Source organism: Chionomys nivalis, chromosome 4 (assembly GCF_950005125.1).
Source record: "Chionomys nivalis chromosome 4, mChiNiv1.1, whole genome shotgun sequence".
Classification (NCBI taxonomy): Eukaryota; Metazoa; Chordata; class Mammalia; order Rodentia; family Cricetidae; genus Chionomys; species Chionomys nivalis.
The window spans coordinates 25,150,848-25,177,910 of record NC_080089.1 but is presented as its reverse complement, the minus strand read 5'-3'; the positions used below and the strand labels follow the sequence as shown (position 1 = coordinate 25,177,910).

At 44.1% G+C, this 27,063-nt stretch overlaps 1 protein-coding gene across 1 annotated transcript in view; it reads left to right on the top strand.

Annotated features, from left to right (window-relative positions):
* Positions 1 to 251: 251 nt before the first annotated feature.
* Positions 252 to 27,063, top strand: part of LOC130872696 (putative spermatogenesis-associated protein 31C1) — a 46,856-nt gene continuing 20,044 nt past the window's right edge. Inside the window, exon 1 of the mRNA XM_057766873.1 lies at positions 252 to 3,692. Coding sequence (XP_057622856.1) covers positions 252 to 3,692 — 3,441 coding nt within the window. The remainder of the gene's footprint in view (positions 3,693 to 27,063) is intronic.

Below are 27,063 nucleotides of genomic sequence, written 5' to 3'. Positions count from 1 at the left end.
TCTCTGGCTCACCCCTATTGACTGATATGTGATCACTCCTGACTATGGCATGAGTTATCCTGGAAATAGGGGCCCTCTGGATGGGTGGGATATGAGTACAGCCCTGGAGGTTAAGAGCACAATGACTTGTAAAAGAGCAGAGTGTGGAACATTTGTTGTGATGGGTTGGGATTGTCCTTCCTTATTCATCTTGCCCCACATCTTGGCCCCATGAGGTCCTGGCTGTTATCACATCTCCTGTCTCTTACAGCATGCAGGAGAGGCTTGTCAATACCAGCAGCATTTACCAGGACTTAGGACAAGATGCCTCAGGTGAAGCATTCAAACCAGATGCTGCCAAAGCCCACCTGCCAACTAGGCAGCCCACAGAGGAGTCTGTGGCCACCAATTCGTCCCTAGAGACTTCTTCTGCTCCTCGCAATGAACACCTGTTGCTTCAAGATTCTAAGCCCTTGTATCCTGTCCTGATGAAGTCTTCATCAATTGAGCCACAGTTGTCTGTGAGTGCCTCTTGGCCACCAAAGTCTTTGACAACTGGAAGACGCCATTCACCACCACAACAATGGGCACCTCCCTACCCATCTCATCCTCTGGATCCTGTGGGTTTTCTTCCACCCATGCCAGATCCCAGCATGGCAGCTCCTGAGTTTGAGTGGAAAATACTGGCGACCTCACAGAGCACACCTCTGAAAGGTTTGTCTTCTCCCATACCAACCACACCAGGGCTTAACCCCCTAAGGAGGCCTACCTCAACCACCCCAGGTCTTAAAAACTCTAGCAGGTCTACTTCAACCAGCTTAGACCTTGACCACGTAAGCAGGCCTACCTCAACCACCTCAGGCCTTGACCACTTAAGCAGGCCTACCTTTACTAACCCAGGCCTTGACCACTTAAGCAGGCCTACCTCAACCACTCCAGTCCTTGACCACATAAGAAGGCATATCTCAGAACCTTTCAGATACCAGGTAGCTTCCACAACATCATACAACTCAAACCTAACACGTGATGAGTCCTTGCAAGAGGATCTTTTGCTCACCATCCACGAGCCCTCGTTCAGGACAGGCCCCACAGACTGTATGATAGAGGCTGGGGAGCCCTCTTCCATCAACCGTGACATGCAGGATATGCTGGAAGCTCTAACAAGCAAAAGAGTCCAACTAAAATTTCGAAAGGAAAAAGAAAAAGAAAGATCTGACCTATGCTTGCTGCACTCCTGGAGAAGCAAGCAAGACGACATAACCTCACGCCTCTTCTGGAGGAAAAACTGCAAATCTGAGCAGTTTTTGGCTCAACAGATGATCTTAGGCAACCATTTAAAGGAGACATATAACCAGCTTTTCTGGGGGCACCCCATACTCCACAGTGAGTCCCTTGTCGCCACTGTCAGCATGGCAGGGGCTTCACTCCATCGCCCCTCCATCTTGTTCAATGGAAGCTCTGCTTACAGCCCCTTACAAGATCAGACAAACCACCCTTCAAAGCTCTGTTCTCCACAGCCCTTGCTTCATCACTCAGTCAAATCCCAACCTATGACTCCAAAGTTTTCCTGCTCCCGATCTCCACCAGAGGCTAGAATCCAAACCCAGGCCCGGGACCCATCCCCTCTCTCAAAGCTACCATGCGATTCAGCTCCAATTAGGGATGATGGGGCTCCTTGTCCTACACCTTCAGGAACCCATGTTATTGTCCCACCTGCTGTTGAACACCTAGAGTGCCACTTTATAAAGAAACGCCGAGAAAGTGTGAGTGATTTACCATTCATGGTCAAAAAATCATATGAAGCATTTCATCAACACACTTCCAATAGTTGGGACTCACAGGGGGAATTCATTAGTGCTGAACTCTTGCAGCAGATGGAAAAAGATTTTAAAAAGGCATTCAAGCAACAACAAGGTCAATGGCCTCACAAAGCCGAGCTATCTCTGGACCTGGATCAGACACAAGTGAATCACGGGACTTCATGCCCCTCAACACTGGCAAATGAAAGTAGTCAGCATCCACAGAGTGTCTCATCAAATGGTCCAGAGATATTCCAACCATGGAGGAACCCACACCACTATCTGACAAAATGTCTGCGAAGAGCTCTGAAAAAACCTCTCTCCAGGAGCCTAGAAGTTCTTGAGACCATCTGTGAAACCGAGGAGGAAACTTCCCACAATAGACACCCGAGAAGTGATGTGCCAAGTGTTTCCCCAGTGGGACCAGGAAAGGAAGAGCTAGACGGCACCCTGAGAAATGATGAGTGGAGACAAACAAAGGACACTTTGTTGCCCAAGCAAACCTGTTGTGAAATCTCAAAGCCAACTGTGGTAACTCAGAAAAAACCATCCTTCCATGAGTCAAACACTTGCAAGAAAACTAATAAAGAGACTTTCATCGTAGATCCGGGCATTCAGAAGGTGTTAGAAGCACATATTACAAGACGCCTGGTGAGGCACAGATGGAGGCTGCCACTCAGAGTCCTCAAGGCCAAACGTGTTCTAAACTTGAAGGCAACTACAACTTTGCCCTTTCCACAGCCCTCTAATGCCTCTCTGCCCTGGGAATCTAGAGACAACTCCATTATCCATATGGCCGGTGCCCTGGGAGAACCCTTCCAGAAGGACCCAGAAAAGGAAGGCACAAAAACTTCCACTGTGGAATCTCAATCCGCACAGAAGTGTCCTTCTGTTCTCCAGGTAGAATACGTGAGAGAGGCGGCTCCTCCTGGTACCAACTTTGGGCCACTTGAGGCCCCTACAGTCACTCAGGAGGACAATGTGACATCTGTTCGGGAGTTCAGTGTGCCTTCCCAGTCCTCAAATAGCAGGAATATCAAGGAGCTGGTGGAGACAGAGGAGGAAGAGCCCTATTACTGGATAATCCCCTTGGAAACTGTAGAGTTGAGTAATATTGAACTCAATGAATATCTGGAGACCAGCGGGACTCTATCATCCCCTTCTGAAAGCTTTTCCCAGGATTCAGAAGACTCGGGCCAGAGCACACCATACTGTTCAACTGCTGGCATTGGCCTGCAGGAGTGTGCCATTGGCGAGTACTGCCAAGACTGGGTCCCCGAGGTTCTGCTTGCTGCAGAGATCCTGGTTTCCAGGGCCTCCCAGGCCAAGTTTAAGGTTGTGTCCACTGAAATCAACTCACCCTTCAAGGACAAGTACCCTGTCCCCAAGAATTCCAAACCAGAGGAACAACAGTATAGCCACATCTCTGTTACAAATAACAAAAAAGATACTTCTAGAAATCCAAAGCAGGACATACAAGTTAAAGGTACCAAGTCTGGCCAAGGCCACAGGTCAACTAATGAAAAGTTCGGGGACAGAGTAAAAAGCTTTGTGCAGTCGATTTTTACTCCCAAATACAAAGAGAAAGAAACCTCCAAGCAAAAATGCAAGGGTTTACCACCAATGACCCAAAGTCAACCATCAGTCACAGGCAAACTCTTCATGCCTGTCGCTGAAAAAGCTGAAGGACAGAACTTCATGACTAGTGTTGGACAGAGCCTAAAGAAGAAATTGGAGGTTCACAATAGCTATGTATCCCCAAATCCTGTGGGTAGGCCTGGATCCCACCAAAGGATTCCAATAGCAGAATCAAAGAAAAACCAAGGAAACAGCACAGTTCGACAAGCAAACCACAACTTACAGAGCAAACCTGCCCGGGACAAAGGGATGCCCTGTGGAAACAAGCAGGCCCAGGTATCCAGCCCCTGTCAGCACAGAGCCCATGTTCCACAGGTCCCAAGGATGCCTGTCCACTGTCCAAGGCACTGTCTCTACCGAAATATATTACCTAGAAACCAAATGCTTTCCCCAAGGTAAAATAAACTTTTACACATTACTTCCTCTGAGTATGTTTTATCTTGAAGTTGTATCTGCATGCTAGGCCACAGAGAAATGTCTGTACCGGTCCCCCTTAGAGTACTGCTCCAGGAGAGGATGTGGCTCCCGGAAGAGGGGACAGAACAGTCTCCTAACTCCATCACAGGAGTCAGAGTCAGTTATACTGTAATTATGGAAACAAAAGTTTTTAGGGTGTGTGTGTGTGTGTGTGTGTGCGTGTGTGTGTGTGTGTGCTAAGTCAACCAAGTAAGACCCCACCCTTAGGGTCAGCTCACCATGTGTTTCTCCCTAGCTTTGTGAAGAAGATGTGGACAGAGGCACCAGAGAGCCAGACCGGTGTCTACCCAAGGCACAAAGTAGGCACAGTCATGTGGACGATAAGGGGGCACTCTTGAGTTCAAAGCAGGAGAATCATGACCTCTGGATATCCTACCAAGAAACAAATGACCTACGGATCTTAGGGACCCCCTACTCACCTCATTGGAGACTGCTAACCTTACGTTGAGTTCTCTAGACACTCCCAGATCATCCTAGATGGCAAAGCAGAGTCACCCTGTCCTATGTCTGCCCACAATGCCAACATGGTGTCCAGCATGCAAGAGACAACTTTTCATGAGGGTGGCAGCTTCAGAGTGGTTTCTGAGGCTCCAATGACCCCTGTTCATTTATTTTTCCTTCTAATCCACTGTACATACAGTAGCCATCTGACTGTGGGCACGATGAGCCCAGGGAGGTGGTAGAAAAGGTTAGAGCCAAGGCAAGAGACCACGTAATGTGAGAACACCCTAGAAGTTTGCCTGCATGTACTGCCCTTAAAGTACAGACTGCTGACATCGGGGTCTGAGGGAAGCAACTTAGCCTCAGTCCAGGCTCTTCACCATGGACTGGAGGAGCCCTTTAACTTTAAAGGACTCGAGACAAATGCTGCAAGGATGGAAGATTAGCTTCCCAACAGCACGTCTAGGAATCTGCATGTTCTTACATCTCAACTCTAGAGACGAGCTAGTGAAAGGCCAGAAATTAAGAATTCCAAATTTTCCTCACTCCCTGATGCTTTTGCATGCACATGTTGTGCCAGCATTACACCCCAGGGAAAGGAAGACACCTGAAAAGGGTTGAGGGGATGCACTGTGGTCGCACAGCAAGTCATTTTAGGCTCCAGCCCTTGCCTTCCTATGAGTCCAGCAGAACAGGCCACCTCATAGTGCTGGTTCACACAGTATCCGAGACTTTTCTAAAGTGAAGGTACTCTTTAGATCTCTGGGCCACCCAAAAAGGGTCCATTTATGCACATCATTCAACTACCTTTCCAGGTTTCTGTGCAGCAAGCTCTTTTTTTTATAGGAATCCAGTGAAGGTACCTGAACACAAGAGCAGCCAATTCCCAGGGAGGTCTCCAATGTTCCGCACAGAAGGCAGCCAGACAACATTTCCAGAAGCATCACGCATTCCCAGGTAGAAAAGTTTGTTCCAGAAGGTCACACCAAGGTAGAGTACATGGACATGGGGCCTGTTCCAGCACACTTTTCTGTGGAGGAGAGAGCCACTTGTAGGTTCCTGGATGCTTAGCCCCAAGATGATCAGATAGAAACTGTGTTAATTAAATCATTGATTGTCCCATTAGGTCTAGCTACTTATGGGCTAACTCATATATATTAATTTAACCCATTTCTATTAATCTGTGTATGACCACATAGCTGTGGCTTACCAGCTAAAGTTCCAACATCCATTTCTGGCCAGTCTACATGTCTTATCTCTGACTCCACTCATCTTTCTACCAGCATTCAGTTTAGTTTTCCACGCCTACCTAAGTTTTGCCCTACTATGGGTCCAAAGCAATTTCTTTATTCATTCATGGCACCACACCATATATAAGAAAATCTCTATCATTTCTCAAGAGTCTACAGTTATACTCAGCAGCTTTTTAGAAGTGGATATGGGAAACATAGGCCTTTTCTTACATAGCCCCTTTCAATGAGTGAAGCCTTTACAGTTGAATCAGAAGACAGAGTGAAGAAAGGACCCTGAGATTGGTACTACTGGGTCCTCTCAGGAACCCAGGATCACATTTGGGTCCAGCAAAAACTTTGGAGTTTGTCTTAGGTTTCCTCCCAATACAAGAGCTAGAGATAGTAATGCCAAGAAACGAGGCAGCAAGAATGGGGCTGTCACTGTCAGTCCTGTCAGCTATAATGGATATGCTCTGGGCTTAGAGAATCTCACAGAGACCTCAACAATAATTCTGACTGACATATCCCAAAGAGATCTCTACAAAATCCCTAATATAGGTCCACACTGAGAAACATCCCAGGACTCCAGAAATTTACTCCCAGACCTTCATGCTTCAAAACACAAAGATCCCCAAAGATCTCCATTGTAGACAGAATTTTCTGTCCTGCCCAGTTGTATAGCTGTTCAGTCCCAAAGAAACACAGAGGCTTATAAACTGTCTGGCCTATTAGCTTATTTCTAACTAGGTCTTACAACTTAACCCATACTTCTTATCTATGTTTAGCCATGTGTCTTGGTAACTTTTTTCAGTAAGGCATTCTCATCTTGCTTCCTCTGCTTCTGGAGATGACTGTGTCTCTACCTTTCCTCTTCCCAGAATTCTTACTCTGGTTACTCCACCCATACTTTCTGCCTGGCTACTGGACAATCAATGTTTTATTAAACCAATATACAAGTGGAAAATCTTTACAGAGTACAAAAGCATTATCCCACAGATCTCCATAGAGACTTCCACAAAGATCTCCACAGAAGGAGGTTGCTACAGAATCCCTGACAGAAATTCACAGATCGAGAACCCTAAAGCTGCAAACAGACACTTTCACAGACTTCCCCAACACAGAAACCACACACATTAGTCCCTGGCTGTGTTCCCGCTGACGTTCTACAGTTCCAAACATCTTCACAGACCCACCCGCACATCCAGGCAGATTTCAGGAGTTGTCAGCAGACACTGCAGAGTCGGAGACAGTGGTGATTAATAAGATCTGTGCGGGCCCTGGGGGAAGTCCACAGAGATGCATCAAGATACTTCCATGGAAATTGTCATTGGCATCTCCGTATAGATCCCCAGAAGCCCACCCAGCCATCCAATGGCATTCCCACAGAAATCCATACGCAGGGCTCTATGAATACCCTCACAGAGATACATCGGCCACAGACTCAGAAACACTAACACAGAAATACCCTACAAAGATACTGAAGCCCTGATAAAAAACCCCAAAGAAACTCTGAAAGTTGATACAATTTACAATATGTACAAGTCACAAACCTCAGAAGCTGCACAGAGTTTTCCAAGAGACTTTTGATAGAGATACTAAGGGATACCTCAGAAACTTTCTAAGGTATAGTTGTCACTCGACAACATCTGGGTGCCACATAGCACTCCCTCACAGAGATATCACCCAGCCTTCCAGACATCACACAGAATCCTCAGATGGATGACCATAAGACCCCCAGACCTCTCATAACACACAAAGGTCATGCAGACTTCCAGAGACCTGGCATCATCCTTTGGAGTTCCACACAGATTATCGAGAGGTCTCCCAGAGAGATACCATGGAAAAACCTGTTGAAACGTCATACACAGTCACCAGGGGAGAAGGCAGGCAGATTGTCATCTGGGCCCCATGCAGCCCCATGACTCAAGAGGGACACTGAGAAGGACTGCTTGGGGCATGGAGTTTATTAAAGGAGAGATCCATGCCATGGGCAGGCAGACAATGCCTGATGGAGGCTCTGAGGAGAGTTAAGGGTCCACAGCAGAGAGAGCATAGTGGTGTTGGGGGAGGGCACTGAAGAGAGGGCTCCTACTGCAGACATAGGAGTTCTCCTCATGCCTTTTTGAGTATGAAGGAGGTTTCACAATTCAAGCTTGTAGCCTGGCACCCTGATTCCCAGACAGGAGGAAGGCAAAGGGGTGAGGAACAGGATGTGTGTCCATCAATATCCCCTATGTTGTAAAATCACCTCCTGTGTGAGAAATCCTGCCTGGGACATGAACTCTGTTAGCTGGAAAGTCAGAGACAGTGTCAATATGGTGCTTCTCACTACTGTGAGAGGGGAAGGGCTGCTGTGCCTGCTGTGCCTGCTGTGGCCTGAGCAAGAATCTCACATCACAGAAACCCTCTGCAGATTTTACATGTTGTCCAGAACTGTCCACTCAGAAGATGAGAAACTTCCACCTGACTCAGGAGTTCTGTCACAGAGAATGCCAGAGAGAGAGAGAGAGAGAGAGAGAGACAGAGAGACAGAGAGACAGATAGAGAAAGAGACATAGAGAGACAGAGAGATATCTTCCCAAGTCCCAGCCTTACATTAACTCACAGTCACCCAGGCATGTCTCAGTCTTCTGAGTCAGTACAGAGATCTCATGGAGACTTGACACTGCTCCAGACCTGTGCCCACCCCTGCACAGAATCCCAGCATACAGACATCTCAGAGTTCCCACAGACATTTCCCTAAGAGACTCGCCTCACCAGAGAAATCCTGACCTAAAGCCCAACACAATTAGATATGAACAAACTGGGTTCTGTGCTTGGGGCAAAGTGTGGGAATTTAGATTCCCCCCCCCCCGTAAATCCATGACCTCTATTCAGACTTAGAGGTTTAGTGCATATACCATCAACATTGTGTTTCCTATGGGCTTTTCAACAACTTTACCTGCTGATCCCTGCTTATTATTGAGCGCTTTTCTCAGACTTGTCATAATCCTATCAGGAGGGGCAGGAAGCTCAGGAGACCCCTCATGTCTGGAAAGCCCCTCCCTGACTTCTAGAAGGATCAGTAAAGGACTGCAGGGGAGGAAATTCCCACCTGCAGAGCTCTGAAAAGGAAAGACTTGCACAGGTCAAGCTGCTTGCAGGTGTGTGAAGTTCAAGGTCACAGTTGCTGTGAACTGTCACCATGCTAGGGTAGGCTTTTCAGAGATGCAGCTGCCTTTATGTCATTCCTGTCCCAAAGGTGACCCCTTGCCCCTCTACTGTTAGCAACAGTAATAAAACTCATTCATTCCCCAAGCTGGGCTGTGGTGCAAAAATATTTTAGTCTTTGATTGGTGTCCTTTCTGGAGAAAGTAGGCATGTAAGTATTGTATCTCCAAAGGGTGGGGGGGAATCTCTCGTACAACATGGTATAGGGTCACAAATTTTAGACATGAGAAGGTATTCCACATTCTATTGAGAAGAAGTGTCTTAGTTGCCTCATTCTGGTTCTGAGCTACTCAACTGATATCAGAGACAGTTTTTTATTTTTCTTATTTCATTGTAGACAAGATCTGAACTCTGAACTCATGAGAGCTAAATACTTAACTCTGGAAGCATAATGAATGAGCTTTAGGAACCCCATAAACTCCAAAGACGAGCGGACCCAGTCACCTATGGAAGTGTGTCACCGTCTTCTGGGGAAGATGGAGAATATATTTCAGCCCCCATATCTGGTGCTAAGCAGCAAGCTCATTGTTCTGCAGTTCTGACAAAAGTATATCAACAGGTGAGGTGACTTCATGAATTTGTGAGTCTGAAAAATACATTTCCATCAGAAAATTATAGGGAGAGAGAAAGCCCAGAATTTGGAAATATTATCATCTTGTTCGGAAGTCCTTTATACTGCATATGCCCAACTCAGAAGAATGCTGGAGGGATAGGGATGATAACGTGGGCCCCAAAGTGCTTGTCACACAGGCTTGAGGATCTAAGTTCAATTTCCCAGAAGTGACATGAAACGCTGGGGCTGACTGAACATACTTGAAATCCAAGTGCTAGTGGGACAGAGAGGCAGGCAGATCCGTGGGGCCATTGACCAGCCAGTCAATCCAATCAGCAAGATGCAGATTCAGTGAAACACCCTACCTATCTCAATCCACAAGGTGTAAAATGACCCAAGAAGACACTCAGTGTTGACCCATGTCCTCAACCTCTCTACATAGGCACCTATACATATGTACATATGTCTGCAATAAAAATACACACATACACACATACAAAGTACTAAAGATGGGTAAGCAATAAATTTAGGATTAATTAAGAAATTGTGAACCTCTGTGCTCTTATTTCTTTTTCTTCTTGGTACTGTAGTGTATCATTTATTTTTCTTTCTTCCCCTCAATTACTCCTATATACTACTCCTAGCTCTCCCAAACTCCTGACCCTTTTTTCATAATTGTTGCTGCATATATGTATCTACACATATATATACAGATACGTATACAGACAGATCTCTATGTATAGTCTTCTCAGTTTGCATAATGTTCCATATATGCGTGCTTTAGGACTGACCGTTTGGTTTTATAGAAAACCACAGCCAATAAAAGAGCATGGTGTGGGGTCCAGTTCCAATGGATACATGCAGAAAAGAATTCCCACACCTAAGGATCAGGGAACATTGCAAAAATGTGGGTGGAAAGATTGTAAGAGACAGGGGATCAGGGAGTTTGCTATGAGACTGTGTCTCCTAGAAATGTCAGAAGCTAAAGCCATGCAGTCTCACTAACTTGACAGCTGAAAATGGGTTGAACAAGGACAACAATGGCCATGCCAAGGTCAACAGGAGAAATATCACAAGCTATCCTCACTAAACAATAGTTATAGGTAACTAATGACGACTGAGAGTGTGTAAAACAGTTTTTCCAGGGAAGAGTGCACGAATAGGTTACTGGCATTCTTTCTTGATGGCTAAACTTCTTCTATGGAGTTCCTTTGATCCTCATGAACACAAATCATCATTCCAGATGGACTATAATGCTCTTGGACACCAATGTAAAAGCATTAAGAATGGTGGATGCATTTAAAATTCTGAGATCTCTCCAGGATTCACAGAAGAATCAATCACTCATTCAGGGTCAGATTTTGTGCACTCTACACAGGGAGAGACACATGCTTTGACTCCCAATACCATAAGCTTCACGTTTGGTAAAACCTCTTATTCTTTAAAAGAAAAGAGAAAAAAAAGAGTTCCATGACCAAAGCATCTTATAGACAACACAGTTTATTGAGGCTTAAGGTTTTAGAGGGTACATCCATGGCTATCATGGTGGGTATCATGGCAGCAGCAGTCAGACACAGTTCTGAAATGGTAGTCAAGAGCTACATCCTGATCCACAGGCATGAGGCAGATGGAGGGGAGAGGGAGGAGAGAGAAGATAGATAGATATAGATGATAGATAGATAGATAGATAGATGATAGATAGATGATAGATAGATATACATAGATAAATAGATAGTTATATATATACACATAAATACATACATACATACATACATACATACATACATACATACATACATAGGCAGGCAGATAAGCAAGCAGATAGGCAGGCAGACAGAGAGACAAATAGACAGACAGACAGACAGTGACAGTGAAGATGCAAATGTTAACTGGTGATAATGCTGGTTTTTAAACCAACCTTAAAACCCACCCCCAGTGATATCTCCTCCAACAAGTCCACACCTCTTAATTTACCAATGTTTCACCTGTGGCAACTAACCTTTCAAATATATGAGCCTATGTGGCCCTTCTCATTCAAACGACCACATTCCTCTTCCACATGAACTTGTAACCACATCATAATGCAAAATACATTTATTCTAGTTTCAGAAGTAACCATAGTCTCTCTCAGTCTCAACACTGTTCAAAAGTCCAAGACTTGAGACAATCTCTGAAGTGTAACCCCTGTAAAATCCAAAGAAAAATTACATACTTCCACATACAATTGCACAGAGCATACATTATCATTACAAAAGGGAAGAAAGGGACCATGTTGTGTGATATTTTGCTTTTGATATAAGAAATAAAGCTTGTGGTTGTAGTGGAGGAGAGCCTAGCTACTGAACCTGTCATAGTTAAAGAGTGGCTCTTACAAACATGTCCATATTCCATGCATTTTTGTGGTTGTAGAAGAAGGGAGAGCTTGGTACTGAACTTCTAATAGTTCAAGTGTGACTCTAATACCACCAAAATATGAAAGAATTAGGAAGACAGAGCAGCCCAGCTGTTTCTCATCATTTTAAAAGTTCAATTGCTCACAAGGCTGTGCCTTCATTTGGTTGTGCAAATTATATGTGATTAAATTCCTTACAAGTTCAAAAATTGCATGCAAACATGCATTTATCATTTCCCAGTGCACTGTTGGTAAGCTCTTTAACAATGTTTTTATTTATTCTTTAATAATTTCATACATGTCTACTGCCAAGCAGTGGTGACACACACCTTTAATTCCAGCACTCAGGAGGGAGAGACAAGTCGATCTCTGATGGAGGAAGGTCATTGGTTAATTAATAAAGAAACTGCTTGGCCCTGATAGGTTAGAACATAGGTAGGCGGAGTAAACAGAGCACAATGCTGGGAGGAAGAAGTAAGTTCAGACACGATGCCGCTCTTGTCCAGGGCAGACGCGATGAAGCACCGATCCAGGATTGACGTAGGCTAGAATCTTCCCAGTAAGCACACCTTGGGGTGCTACACACATTAATAGAAATGGGTAATCAAGATGTAAGAATTAGCCATTAAGAAGCTAGAGCTAATGGGCCAAGCAGTGTTTAAATGAATACAGTTTGTGTGTTGTTATTTCGGGGCATAAGCTAGCCAGGCGGCCAGAGGCCGGGTGGCAGGAACGCAGCCCACAGCTCCTACTACAGATCTCTGTGAGTTCAAGACCAGCATGGTCCACAGAGAAACATCCAGGACAGCCAGGGCTACACAGAGAATTCCTGACTAGAAAAACAAAATAATGACAGTATAATAATATTTTTTCTCATACATGTCTACAATGAATCTTAATCACCCCAAATTCCTTCTTCCTTTTTTTCAATAAAAATATTCTCATAACAAAATTCAGATAAGTACACATCTAAAACACTAGACGGTGAAGCTTTTCTTCCAAGGCCAGTGACAAAGAAGAAGCCATCCATGCCACTGCCTGCCCACAATACCTGAGTCCTAGCACTGAGTAAACTCAAAAAGGAGGATCAGCACTTTTACCTGGTTCAGCAGGAAAGTGTTAGGCTAGCCTGTCTCACTGAGTGAGATCCCTCTCTTATAACGTAAATTAATAAATAAAAGTAAGAGGAAAACAGAATAATGAGCCATAATAATAAATATAATAAAACTATTTTACATTCCAACATTTCTGCAAATCCAAAGTAAAATAACTACTGAGAAAAAAATGCTATACTTCCTAGGAAGCTTTATGTGTAGTCAGACAGGGATTTGACCGAGAAGCTGTACGTCTGCACACATAAATGTCTTAACATTTCCCCTTTGAAAACTAGGTCCTGTGCTGCCTGTTACTAATCTGGTTCATTTCAGAGATTGAAAGGAAAGTTGGTTCTCATTTTTCAGTGTACTTACATTCTGGAAAGGTAGCTCACACAACGGCATGGGGACCTAAGGGTGAGCCATTGCTACTGGGCTCCTATGAGCTGCAGTCAGGACACAGCTGGTTTGTGTGTGGTTCTGTTTAAAGACACCTTCTCTAATACAGGCTGTTGATTCATCCACACTGGACTCCTGCCCACAGCTCTCTAACTCATGCTGAAGGAAGTTTCTCCAATGTCTGTTTTCCCAGAATGCATTTCTCAACCTTTCTGCCTCTGAGAATACTTGAAAGCTGATTAGCAGGGACAATGTGAGCAGCAGAATCTCTAATGATGGCACAGTGATGTGAAATGCACGCTTCTTCAGAGGACAGAGACCTCCGTCCTCAGCTGCGAGCACCAGCTGGCAGGTAGCTCGCTCATTTCTTCACCACCGCACACATATGAGCCTTCAGAAGGTTTTGTGGGTATTGATTTTAGAGTCATGGATTTTAAGAAATAGGTAAATTCGGAAATACAGAATTCATAGATTTTGAGGGGACACTATCAGTACTTTTACAAGTTTAATTTTCTTCTACAAAAGACCTTCTGTATGCTGTTAATGATGATGGTATTAAGTCCAGTTTTATATATCACCTAGGTTAAGTTAAAATACAAATCTAAAGCAAGAATTTTTCTGGAGGAAAGCCTTTTGTTTGGAGTCCTTGGGAAGCATGGGTAAGGAATCAGGGAGCATTATGGGACCAGGGTGAGTTCTCACTAGGGGGTGGGGCAGCTCTCCCTTGTAGGAAGCCTGTCAAAGTCATGAGAAATAACCTTTATCAAATCAGAGGCTTCTGAGGCTTTGATGTCTGGGTGGATCTCGGCAGCCCAATCAGGGACCTTGTCTTTCCTCTGATATTTTTGTTTACCTGGGATGGTGGTGGGTGTTAAACTTGGCTTTTATGTCTCCTCTAGAAGCATCTACTGTTGTATTGTATATTAAGGTCACTAAGAATTTCCTTAGAAGCTGGACATGGTAGCACATGCCTGTAATTACAGCAGTTGGGAAACTGAAGCCTTCACGAATTCCATAAAAAGATCCCCCACACTAACAGCATCAAAAAGGGTTCCCTTAGTCCTTCAGGAGACTTTTTTAGCATTTAAATTTCTACATATAGTCTGTGGAGGTACATATGTACAACTGTGCCATATACGTGTGTATGTGTTTGTGTAGGTGGCAGTATGGGTATGTGCACATCACTAACATATAAAATTGACACCCATGCACATGTTTGCTGTCAAAAACACTGCTGAGAATGGCTTCAGCAAAAGAGCTAAAGCTTCAACAGTTGGGATAACATTGACCCCTTTCCTTTCACCAAAGGGAAATGGAGCCACAGAGACCAAGTACCCTGGGCGGTGCTCCTGGTGCCTCACGCTAATGAGAGCCACCTTGCTGACCTCCATGGGGTAGAGTCACAGGCTGTGTTTTCTATAAATGGGGTGATGAGTTTTGGTACATGTATCACCCAGTTGATGATAAAATGCAAAGCCCCCTTAGTTATCTCCACCCCAGCACAGTACTGCCCCAGAGAAAAGAGGACAGAGTAATCCTGCATGAGTTAGCTGACAGCTGACATCAGCAAATGGGTGCAGGTGGGGACATAGTGAATGTAAGAATGACATGGAAGTGAATCAGAGCCAATCATCTCTGAAAGTGGCAAACTGCACATCAACTGCCATCTCCCCGCCCTGCTCTGACTCCCTCCACTCAGTCTGGCTTGTACTTTTTTGATGAAAAAGTCAAACTCCTTTTGTACTTAGTGGCCTTTTACAGCCATTGTTCTGTGAACTCCCTACCTCACACAACATTGACAGTTGGCAATACAGCACAGTTGTTGCAAATAGGAACCTTCCAAACCTGCCAGTCTTGCTCTACTGCCTGATTCTTGTCCTTGGTTAGGTTGTCCATCGCCCAAGCTAGCGACATTCCTGGACATCCAGAGAAGGTCATAGTTGCTCTCGCTGGCCTAGTTATTTCCCCTTGCAGAAAAGGAAACCTATGGAACTGGGAGCACACACATTCCTGCTCAGCCCATCACTAAGACTCAGGCCTCACTGAGCCCACTCCTTACTTAGACTCCATGTTCAGGGATGGCCCCACCTGACTCGGTCCTCAAAATCTCTGCACTGACTAGGTGACATCTTGTTCAATATGAGTCCCCTGGCTTCCTCCACCTCACCTAGTCATTTATGTATTAAAGGTAAATGTTCCCTCAAAGTTCATGACCACGCAGAATTCAGATGTGACCCACCCTGATAAGCGTCTTTGTGGCAAATTAACTAGCAAGCAATCCAGAGACACATCACCTACACTGTCTATAGAGGGAGTATTGTTTCACACAGAAAGAGAAAAATTACTTCCAAACGAGGCTCAGAAAATGAAAAGTAAAAGGGAAGGAAAAAGAAAGGAGAGAAAGAACGAGGGTCTGATGGCTGTCTTTATCAGACCTGCTCTTCTGCACATGGGTGAAGGCAGTGATCAAACCGCTACCTCCAAAACGCAGGAGGACATTTTAATTCTAGTTACAAACTTGATTTTAAGCAACCAAAGCTTCAGACTTTTTATCACCTAGGACCTCTCTCTATGGCAGACCCCATCCCCACCCCAGCTACACATCAAGAGGCCCCATAATTAGCTAGCTGCATGATTAGCAAAGGCAGTAATCCCAAGGAGTCTACCAGTTAATAACCCCCTAGTTTTAAAAGAAATTCTCCATGATAGAGTAAGGAGCAATTGTTACAAAGACAATTAGGTAATGACATTAATATAGCTGGTAGCTGAGGGACACTGATGCTGTTGTCCCAGTATGGTGCACCTCAGGCAGTTCAGAAACTTCAGGCAAACATCCCGAGTCCCTGCTCCTCTTGGGCCTTTCCTCACCCAGGCCAGCAGGGTGCAGGGATTCAGGCCACAAACCTGATGACCCTGGGATTAGCACTGGGAGGATCATATCCACCTCTTTTGGCCACCACAGTCATTTCTGACCGAGTATTCTCCAAAACAGTTCTGTGCTTATTGAGGTGGTCTCCTCATCCTAAGCAAGCACTGGCAGAATCCCCCACGGGTGGAGGAAACACTAAAGGCAGAGAGGGGCAGTCTCCTTTCAGCCAGGTAATGTCAATATCATGTCTGGGTGGCCAAGCCTCCACTATGCCGGTCCTACCAAAACACTTTGGCCACCAATTACAAGAAAAGGAAAACCAAAACCTTAGACCGTGCATCCCCCACTGCTCCCGGGGAAAAGTCTAACTCAGGACCTCATCTGGGGCAGAGAAGGTACAAGGGATGCATGTGGAGTGGAAGGGTCTCCTGGGAAGAATGGATGGAGTCCTGGGTCTTGGGACACAAAGAGCATGAGTATAGGTGCACAACCCGACCGGGAAGCACTTGCGAAAAGCTCCCTGCCTTTGCTCATCCCTGCCTCTAGAAACACTCAGTGGTCCCTAGAGCACATCTCATTGATTCAAGTTCCAGGCGACTAAGGGCACCGGGCCAAGCTGTTGCCAAGCTCTGGACCATGCTCTTGCCTGGAACCCCTCGACCAGGAACACCACTGCATGAGATTGGGCAATGCTCGGAGAGCACATGCAGGATCCTGGGTGTCCAGAGCAGGAATTCAGCCGCTGTCCAGATTACCCGGGAGCAAATAGGCGGGCGGGCACTTATGCAGTGCCCAGCCTGGAACCAGGCTGCTGGCCCTGGGTGCCTGGTTACCTGCTAGCACGTGTCCTTGGGGCTTCGAGGCAGGGGTAATTCTACCTCTTCCTGCAAAATTTCTGTGCTGTCCTGCCCTGCTTTCTCAAGCTGGTTCCCTTTGAAGATCACTCTGCCTTCCCTTTCTCCCTGCCTTGATGCCCTACTTAGCTACAAAGGCCCTTTAAAAGCAGGGCGCTGGTAGGAGCGCTGGAGGCAGAACTCTGGCGGGCATGCAGGAGACAGGATCCTGGCTAGCCTACCTAGATGGACACAGAAGCTCCCTGCAGGAATGACTCCAGGGCGACAACCCAACTCAAGGGAAGGAGCCCTGTGTGCACTCCAGTGTGCAACCCTGTTGAGGTCCACCTGCTACGGCCTGGGGACCTTTAGGCACAAAGATGGAACCTCTGGTTTATCTACTCTCCCAGGAACCCAAAACATTTGCCACCACCATCAGGGGACCTGGGTCACAAATCAGAAACTAGGCAACACTTAAGAAAGTCAACCTCAACTCAACGAGAGGAACTCAGTTACTAAGTCTTCACAATACCAGGCAGGGACTCGCAAGAGTGGAATGAGGATTTCGCACAAATGTTCTAGAAAATAACCAGCCAGGAACCCCAGGGACACCCTGACAAGCCCCTTGGTGACAATCAGGACCTTCCAACAAATGATCAAAAACTGCAAATGCTGAAAAAAGAAGCTGCGGGCTGTGTTCCTGCCGCCCCAGCTTCTGGTCACTTGGCTAGCTTATGCTCTGAAATAACAACACACAAACTGTATTCTTTTAAACACTGCTTGGCCCATTATATCTAGCCTCTTCTCAGCGAACTCTCACACCTGGACTAGCCCATTTCTAATAATGTGTGTAGCACCCCAAGGTTTGCTTACCAGGAAGATTCTAGCCTAAGTCCATCCTGGGTGGGAGCTTCATCGCATCTGCCCCAGAGAGGAGAGCTATCGAGCTATCGAGTCTGAGCTCACTTCCTCTTCCTCCCAGCATTCTGTTCTGTTTACTCCACCTACCTATGTTCTAATCTATGAGGGCCAAGCAGTTTCTTTATTTTTTAAGCAATGACCTTCCTCCATCATTTCCCCTTTTTCTGTTTAAACAACAAAAAAAGAAGGCTTTAACTTTGACATAGCAAAATTACATATAACAAAACAGTTATCAAGTAAAAATTACAATATTTACATCTATTTTATCTTTATCATAACTAAGGAAAACTATAACTATTACTAACTATTCTTCAACTCCATTAAAGACTCCAGAAAGATACAATATTACCTAAGCAAACAAGAAATAAGCAACTTTCAAACTCTAGAAATGACAGAGACATCTCGCTGCCTTAACAGTCACCCAAAGTTCCTCTGTACCATTGGGTCATCCATCTTCGGCCTACAGGTCCATAGTTTCCAGCAGACATTTCCATGAAGCAGGAAATTTCAAAGGCAGTTCAGTCACTATCTGCTGTGTCCTGCAGAATGTCTCACAGACTCTTTCATGAATCAGGAACCCCGAAAGATCATCTCACCTTTAGGCAAGTTCAGTAGTCCTCTCTCTGCGGGTTCTTTGTGTCCAGTTTATGCAATAGTCCAGGCAAGAGCAGTTTTTTGCCCAAATGCTATCAAACTCCATAAGGTGCCTCTTCGATGCCCATCTTCTTCTTGAAGTAGATTGGTGCTGCCAGGAGCAGAGTGTCAAATTGTCATGAAAACTCCTAAGTTATTAAAACATTAAATAGCATATTCCGTAGTCTTTGAAAGATATGAAGAATGTCTATCTAAAATATATCTATGTACATCTAGAAAATCTAACATGACTACAAACTTGACTATTATAGATAACTATTCATTAACAATTTATATACATAACATTTTTACATGAGCTACACAATCACAATACCTTAATCAATATCAGAAATACATATACATATAACAAAATTGACCTTAAATTTAAATCACTAAAGCAAAATCTATATCAATGCAAAATATTCATACCTATATCATATCCCCCTTTAAATGTAAAAGAACATTTATAAAAAATATTTGGGAATATGGACATAGTTATTTCTCTCCAAACTGCTTCCTGCTGAATGGGGGTGCTGTTATTCAGGTCCTTTATGGGATAACTTGTCTGCTAGGTTCATCTCAGTCATCAATTGAGTGAAGTAATTTTTTGAAGGTGTTCACAGCAACCTTTCAGGAGGGTGTCGTCTATCATACCATATTTAGATAGAAGCAATCCGCAGGGTGTCATCGTCTGTGAAAACAAAAAAAGAATCTCTTTTCCAAAGTATCATATCCTTAGATCCAAATTCTGAAGTCAAGGTATTTTCAAAATATCTATGTTGGATTAGTTCAGCAGCATTTATAAACAAATATCTTTTAGCATCTGTTGCTTTTTCCTCGGCATTCAAACAATTCAAACAGAGCATAATAGCATATAGTATCAAGATTCTCTGTGTATTTTCCATCTTTGTGTGCTTTATTTTGACCTCGATTTTGTTTATTTTTACTTTTATTTTTGGCTTTTTGAGACAGGTTCTCTGTATCTTTGACCTGAATAACTCTGTAGACCAGGCTGTCCTTGACCTCTCAGAGATCCACCTGTCTCTGCCTCCCAGGCATTGGAATTAAAGGTGTATGCTACTACACCTTGAACTCATAGAGATCTGTTTGTCTCTGCCTCCCAGGCATTGGGATTAAAGGCGTGTGCTACCACACCTTGAAGTCACAGAGGTCAATCTCCCTCTGCCTCCCAAGTGTTGGGATTAAAGGTGTGTACTACCACACCCAACTACTCTCTTTCTTCCTTTTTTTTTAACTTTTAAGTACTTTAACTTTTAGCTTGCATATATTTTTAACACACTGTAAATCATTTAAACATTTTCTTTGACTTTGAATCTTTCTTTTACTGTATATCTCTCTTTTTCTGACCACACGAGCCTTGAAATTAGTGAGCAATATGGGTAGGTTTAAAGCTGTGGCTTTGATGGCTGGATCCAGCCCATTCCTTAGCTTTCCAGCCTCACGGCTGAGGTACTGGCTGTAGCCATGTTTATCACTACAACTCTGTGGCGTTTCAAGGTCCTTGCCAGCAAACAAGCTACAACACTCAAATGCTCTCTCTGTAGCTGACCTCCTGCCTCAAAGAGTCAGAGTTTGCCCTGGCAGGATGGCCCACAAAGCCGGCATTTTTAAATGGCACAGCTTTTTTCCTGCTACAGCTGAAAACCAAAAAGCATGCGTTCAGCTTCTCATCAACACCGTTTAAGTGTTTCATGGCAGGACCTCTTAAGAGAGCTGCAAGTTTTTGCAGCTAAAGCTGAGTCAGGAAGCCTCTCTTAGATGAGAGTGCATGCTTGCCTCTAGCAAGCAGAGCAGACCCAAGAAATTGCTGCTACCAAGAAAACATGCTTTACTCTATTCTTTCCCAAGTTTTCTCAGACTTTTTGTGGACTCAGTTGTCCACACGTTGGGCAGCCATTCTGTAGTAGGAGCTACGGGCTGTGTTTCTGCTGCCCCAGATCCTAGACGCCTGGCTAGCTTATGCCCCGAAATAACAACACACAAACTGTATTCTTTTAAACACTGCTTGGCCCATTATATCTAGCCTCTTCTCAGCGAACTCTCACACCTGGACTAGCCCATTTCTAATAATGTGTGTAGCACCCCAAGATGTGCTTACCGGGAAGATTCTAGCCTAAGTCCATCTTGGGTGGGAGCTTCATTGCATCTGCCCCAGAGAGGAGAGCTATCGAGCTATCGAGTCTGAGCTCACTTCCTCTTCCTCCCAGCATTCTGTTCTGTTTACTCCACCCACCTATGTCCTAACCTATGAGGGCCAAGCAGTTTCTTTATTTTTTAGCCAATGACCTTCCTCCATCAGGAGGCTGCAGGAGGGCGATGGTGTCTGAAGTCCCAGGGGCTGTCATTTCCTGTTGAAAGCAAATTGGGTCTTTTTACACACTAAGAGCACGATACTATTTGTTCTCTACAGAACCCCCCAAACTTGCAAAGGTATTTTACTTCACTTATAAAAAGACATTTGTATGTAACTTGGATTGCATGCTGTCTTGATTATTCTTGTTTTTTGTTTAGTACATGCACAGATCTGGATTCAGAAGGCCTGTTCTTCTAGTTTGGAGTTGAGGAACTGTCTTTGTTTTTTGTTTGTTTTGCTTTGTTTTTTATTCTTGGAGATAGCATTAAGAGTTCCCTGCCTCGCCATTGTTTGGTTTGTGCTGTTTAACTGATCACCAAACTGATCAGTATTTCTTGGGGCTCCAGTACCTGTTAACTGGGTGAGGGAGCAAGGCCTGTGAGCTTGCTCTCCTGAAAAGTGGCCCTTACAACCTCAGGCAGGGGAGATAATGAGTCTCTGTGATCTAGTCCCAGAAAGCCCGAGCTGGCCCTGGGCCCACACTCCAGCCCAGTTTGACTGGGGAACATCTTTCCCAGTTCCAGTCTTCAGTCCTAATGGACTTTAGAGGGACTGTTGTGGCCCTACCAGGGTTACTGGGGAGGAGACATCATCCCACCCCTTGTCAGACCATCTTTTTGCAATCACCGGTCAAATGTTGACAGAGGTCATCCTTTAGGGTTGTCCTCTCTTCACCTTAAGTGTCCTTTTAGAGTGAGGAATGTCTAAGAGTAGGCTTGGAGCACCGTGTGTGTGTGTGTGTGTGTGTGTGTGTGTCTGTGTGTCTGTGTGTCTGTGTCTGTCGGTGAGCATGCATGTGGTATCGCTTCCATAGTAACCATTTCTCACTGAACCTCTAATTTGCTGTGGTAGCAATCCACAGAGCCTGGATGAACCTATCTACACAATCTCTGCTACCCTGAACCCTCTTGCCCCAGTGCTAGAGTGACAGATGCACACCACTGTAGTGGGAGGCTGCTTTGTTCCCGGCAACTCAGACCTGAAAAAATCACACAGAAAACATATTTTTGCAATACCATTTGATCAATAGCTAAAGCGTAAATTAACCAATTTCCATTAATCTGTGTATCTCCACATGCTGTGGTTTTCTAGATAAAGTTCTGGCATCTGTCTGCACTTTCTGGTCACAATTGGAATAAACTCCCAACTGCCACAGTCAAATCACAATAAAATCATTTCTTACATCAACAGTAAATAAATGTGGCTTGCACAGAACTATGCTTAAGTTCATCAGCAAGTCATAGACTCAGGACATTAACCCCATGCAGAGCCTAAGGCTGCCCAGCTTCTACTGAAATGTCAATGGAAAAAGGCTTCAGGAAAACAATGGCCAGAAAGAGGAAAGCTATGAGGACTTAATAGCCTGTCACCCCCAAGTTGCTGAGCACAGATGAGTCTGAGACATCTCTTCCTTTCCTTCTCTAGGGTCCTCATCATCATGGCCTGTGCTTTTCAAGTCCAGGATAAAGACCCCTGTAACTACAACCCTGCTTCTGGCTAAGAGTCTACCATAACCTTCAGTTATATGTTTAGCTGGTAGGTGGGCAGTCAAGGCCACCAGGCCAGGGTTGACAGCACCCATTTCTGATCTCCATTTCAGAACACTGCTTTCTGTCCCACTATGTTTTGCAGGGAGATGCAAAATTTTACTGACTCTGAAAGGAATTACTATTGATTATTATGTAGGCTTCTTAGCTCTCCAGACTCGTGTTCTGGTGAGGGATAAGACTGAAGAGCTGGACTTAGCAGGGCTCTACCAGGGCTTTAGAGGAAGCCCCTCAGCTACTGGAAACAGTGTGCGAGAGCAACCTTATTCCAGTGTGCACTGAAGGCCTCACACACACAGCTGCAGGAGAGCATGCTCATCTCTGTGTACACTGAACACCATACACACCTGCAGGAGAGCATGCTCATCTCTGTGTACACTGAAGGCTACACACACAGCTGCAGGAGAGCATGCTCAGCACTGTGTACACTGAACACCACACACACAGCTGCAGGAGAGCATGCTCATTGCTGTATACACTGAACACCACACACACAGCTGCAAAAGAGCATGCTCAGCACTGTGTACACTGAACACCACATACACAGCTGAAGGAGAGCATGCTCAGCACTGTGTACACTGAAGGCCACACACACACACACACACACAGCTGCAGGAGAGTATGCTCATTGCTGTGTACACCTAACACCACACACAGCTGCAGGAGAGCAAACTCAGCTCTAGATCATATCACTTATAAACTCCAAACTCATGAACCTACTGGAACTGTTTGTGGGAGTGATATACTATATACAGTAAAATATAGGCCAGCAAAGGGACGAGAGAATCTGGCATGCTGACAACTGCAAACTGAATGTGTGACCACAGGAATTGGGCCATAAACCCATATGTTCTAGTGACAAAGCTGAGAAACGATATGCAAAGGTGAACTCCACATTCTTTTTTCTCTCTCTCTCTCTCTGGAATCTGAGACTGGATTTCTCTGAGTTGTCCTGACTGCCCTAGAACTTGTTCTGTAGACCAAGCTCACCTCAAACTCATAGAGGTTAACATGCCTGAGCCTCCCGAATGCTGAGGTTTAAGGCATGCACTACCACAACCCAGAATTCCAGAGAACTTAAAAGACAGTCTAAGACAGACAGAAGCAAATAAAGAAGAGTCTCAGTCAGCTAAGGGAGGGAGAGACACTGCCAGCTGCTACAGAGATGTACAGAGAATTATTTCAAATGGATGGGCATTCTTCAAACCTTTCAAAGACTTAACAGAATATGGCATTTAAAATGCTTTAAAAACATAGCACTTTTCATTACAATGAGACACATCTGTTCCTGCCAGCATCAAACTACTTCAAGAGAATAATGGGCATTTAGAGGCTCCTTACAGATTTGATTAGCTATTTGGGAAAAACGCCTCTTGCCTGGAATGCTTGATGTTATGCTGTATGAACTGGACATGCAGAACCCACAGAAAATGACTTCTGAGTTTGCCTAAAGATGAGATGGTCCTTTGGGGTCCCTTTATTATGAAAGAGTCTGCCAGACATTTAGCAGGACACAGAAGAAACCATCAACACAGCTGGAAATTTCTTTGAAATTGACTGCTTCATGGACAAGTCTCCTGGATACTATGGGCCTGTGTGCTTAAGATGGATGCCTCAATGATACAGAAGAACTTTGGGCTGCATGAAGTCTCTGTGAATTCTAAAGTTTTGCATGTTGCTTACAATGTACTTCCATTAACTTTGGTAATATTATATCCTTCTGGGGTCTTTGATGTAATAGAAGAATAGATAGTTATATTTTTCCTCCATTATGATAAAAGATAAAGTGAATATAAATATTTTATATTTATTTCTTATAATTATTATAATCATAATTATATATATTATATATTATATAGATAAGATTATATATAATGTATATAATCTATAATTATAACAATTTCTATAATTTTTTCTTAATAACTGTTTTCTTGTATGTAATCTTGCTATGCTAAAGTTAATGCCTTCCATTTTCTATCAACAGAAAAGGAGAAATGATGTGGGACTCCCCTCCATATGCTGTCAATATGTTTTACAACCATTGGTTAATGAAAATATCTGCTGTGGCTTATAGCAGGACAGAATACAGTCAGGCAGGAAGAAATATACTGAGAGAGTAAGCAGATTCAGGGAGAAGATATATAGCTGCTACAGGAGACAGACTCTGCACAGACCCTTACAGTTTGGCCACAACCATATAGCAATACTGAGACTAATAGAAATGAGTTAAATTAAGATAACAGAGCTAGCAAATGAGAAGTACAGCAACTACTCAAAGCAGTATCTTCATTTTACAAGGCAATACCACTCTCAGAATTGCTTGGCAACAGAACTAAAGCCAGGTCATGTATTCCAGGCAGCAAGGCCAAGCAAGTCACCCAGAAACAGCAAGTTGTAGGGAGAACAGGATGGTTTTTAGAGACAGAAGGGACAAGAGGTTCTGGCTGCTACTCTTCAGTCAATTCCACATTAGACTGTGGCTCGGCATAAGGCACCTCACACTGTCTCTGGTGATGCCAAACTGCAACATTGCAACAATGAACAGCATGCCACAGAAAACCCTGCTAGCTGTTGTGGAGAGCTAAGGCCATTCTTCTTGTTTTCACGGTACTTATCACTCTTACCACTTTACTAATTATAGCTCATCCCTTTTCTCATGCAGTTTTTGGGTAACTTGACACCTTAAAAATCTTATTTCTCTGCTTATTGTTGTGGGATTTCATTGGTCAATAAAGAAACCGCCTTGGCCCATCTGATAGGGCAGAATTTAAATAGGCGGAATAAACAGAACAGAATGCTGGGAGGAAGAGGAAGTGAGCTCAGATGCAGGGCAGCTCCTCTCAGAGCAGACGCGATGAAGCACCGACCCAGGATGGACGTAGGCTAGAATCTTCCCAGTAAGTGCACCTTGGGGTGCTCCACACATTAATAGAAATGGGTAATTAAGATGTAAGAATTAGCCATTAAGAAGCTAGAGCTAATGGTCCAGGCACTGTTTAAAAGAATACAGTTTGTGTGTTGTTATTTTGGGGAATAAGCTAGCCAAGCATCCGGGAGCTGGATGACAGGAACGCATCCCACAGTTCTTTCAACAGAATGGCACCCAGACGTGGATAACTAAATCCACATAAAGCCTGAGAAAGCTTAGGAAAGAATAGAGTAAAGCATGTTTTCTTGGTAGCAGCTAGAGGTAAGCTTGCTAGAGGTAAGCAAGCACTCTCATCTAAGAGCAGCTTCCTGACTCAGCTTTAGCTGCAAAACCCTGCAGCTCATTAAGAGATTCTGCCACAAAACACTTAAATGGTGTTGATAAAAGTCAACTGAATGCTTGTTTGTTTTCAGCTGTAGCAGGAAAACAGTTGTGCTTTTTAAAAATGCTGGCATTCTGGTCTGTCCTGCCAGGGCAAACTCTGACTCTTTCAGGCAGGCGATCTGACTACAGAATGTTTGAGTGTGGTTTCTGAGTGCAGTGCTGCTGCTTGCTTGCTGGCAGGAACCTTGAAACCCCATAAAGTTGTGGCGGTAAACATGGCTACAGCCAGTACCTCTGCCACAAGGCTGGAAAGCTAAGGAATGGGCTAGATCTAGCCAGCAAAGCCACGGCTTTAATTCTACCTATATTGCTCAGTAATTTAAAGGCTCATGTGGTCAGAAAAAGAGAGAGAGATACAGTAAAGAGAGATTCAAAGACAGAGAAAATTTCTAAATGGTTTACAATGTGTTAAAAATATATGCAGGCTAAAAGTTAAAGTTCTTAAAGTAAAAAAATATAAGGAAGAAAGAGAGTAGTTGGGTGTGGTAGTACACACCTTTAATCCCAACACTTGGGAGGCAGAGGGAGATTGACCTCTGTGACTTCAAAGTGTGGCAGTACACACCTTTAATCCCAGTGCCTGGGAGGCAGAGACAGAGGGATCTCTGAGAGTTCAAGGAGAGCCTGCTCTACAGAGTTATTCCAGGACAATGATATACAGAGAATGTAAAATAAAAGTAAAAATAAACAAAATAGAGGTTAAAATAAAGCTGCACAAAGATGGAAAATACAATGAGAATCTTGATACTATATGCTATTATGCTCTGTTTGAATTGTTTGAATGCTGAGGAAGGAGCAACAGATGCTAAAAGATATTTGTTTATAAATGCTGCTGAACTAATCCAACATAGATATTTTGAAAATACCTTGACTTCAGAATTGGATCTGAGGATATGATACTTTGGAAAAGAGTTTCTTCTTTTGTTTTCACAGAAGATGAGACCCTGTGGATTACTTCTATCCCAATATGGTATGATAGACCATGCCCTCCTGAAAGGTTGCTGTGAACACCCTCAAAAAATTACTTTGCTCAACTGCTGACTGAGATGAACCTAGCAGACAGGTTATCCCATAAAGGACCTGAATAACAGCGCCCCCATTCAGCAGGAAGCAGTTTGGAGAGAAATAACTACATCCATATTCCCAAATATTGTTTATAAATGTTCTTTTACATTAAAGAGGGATATGATATAGGTATGAATAATTTGCATTAGTATAGATTTAGCTTAATTGACAGAGATTTAAGATCAATTTTGTTATATGTATATGTATTTCTGATCTTTATTAAGGTATTGTGATTGTGTAGTTCACTTAAAAATGTAATGTATATAGGTTGTTAATAGATAATCATCTATAATA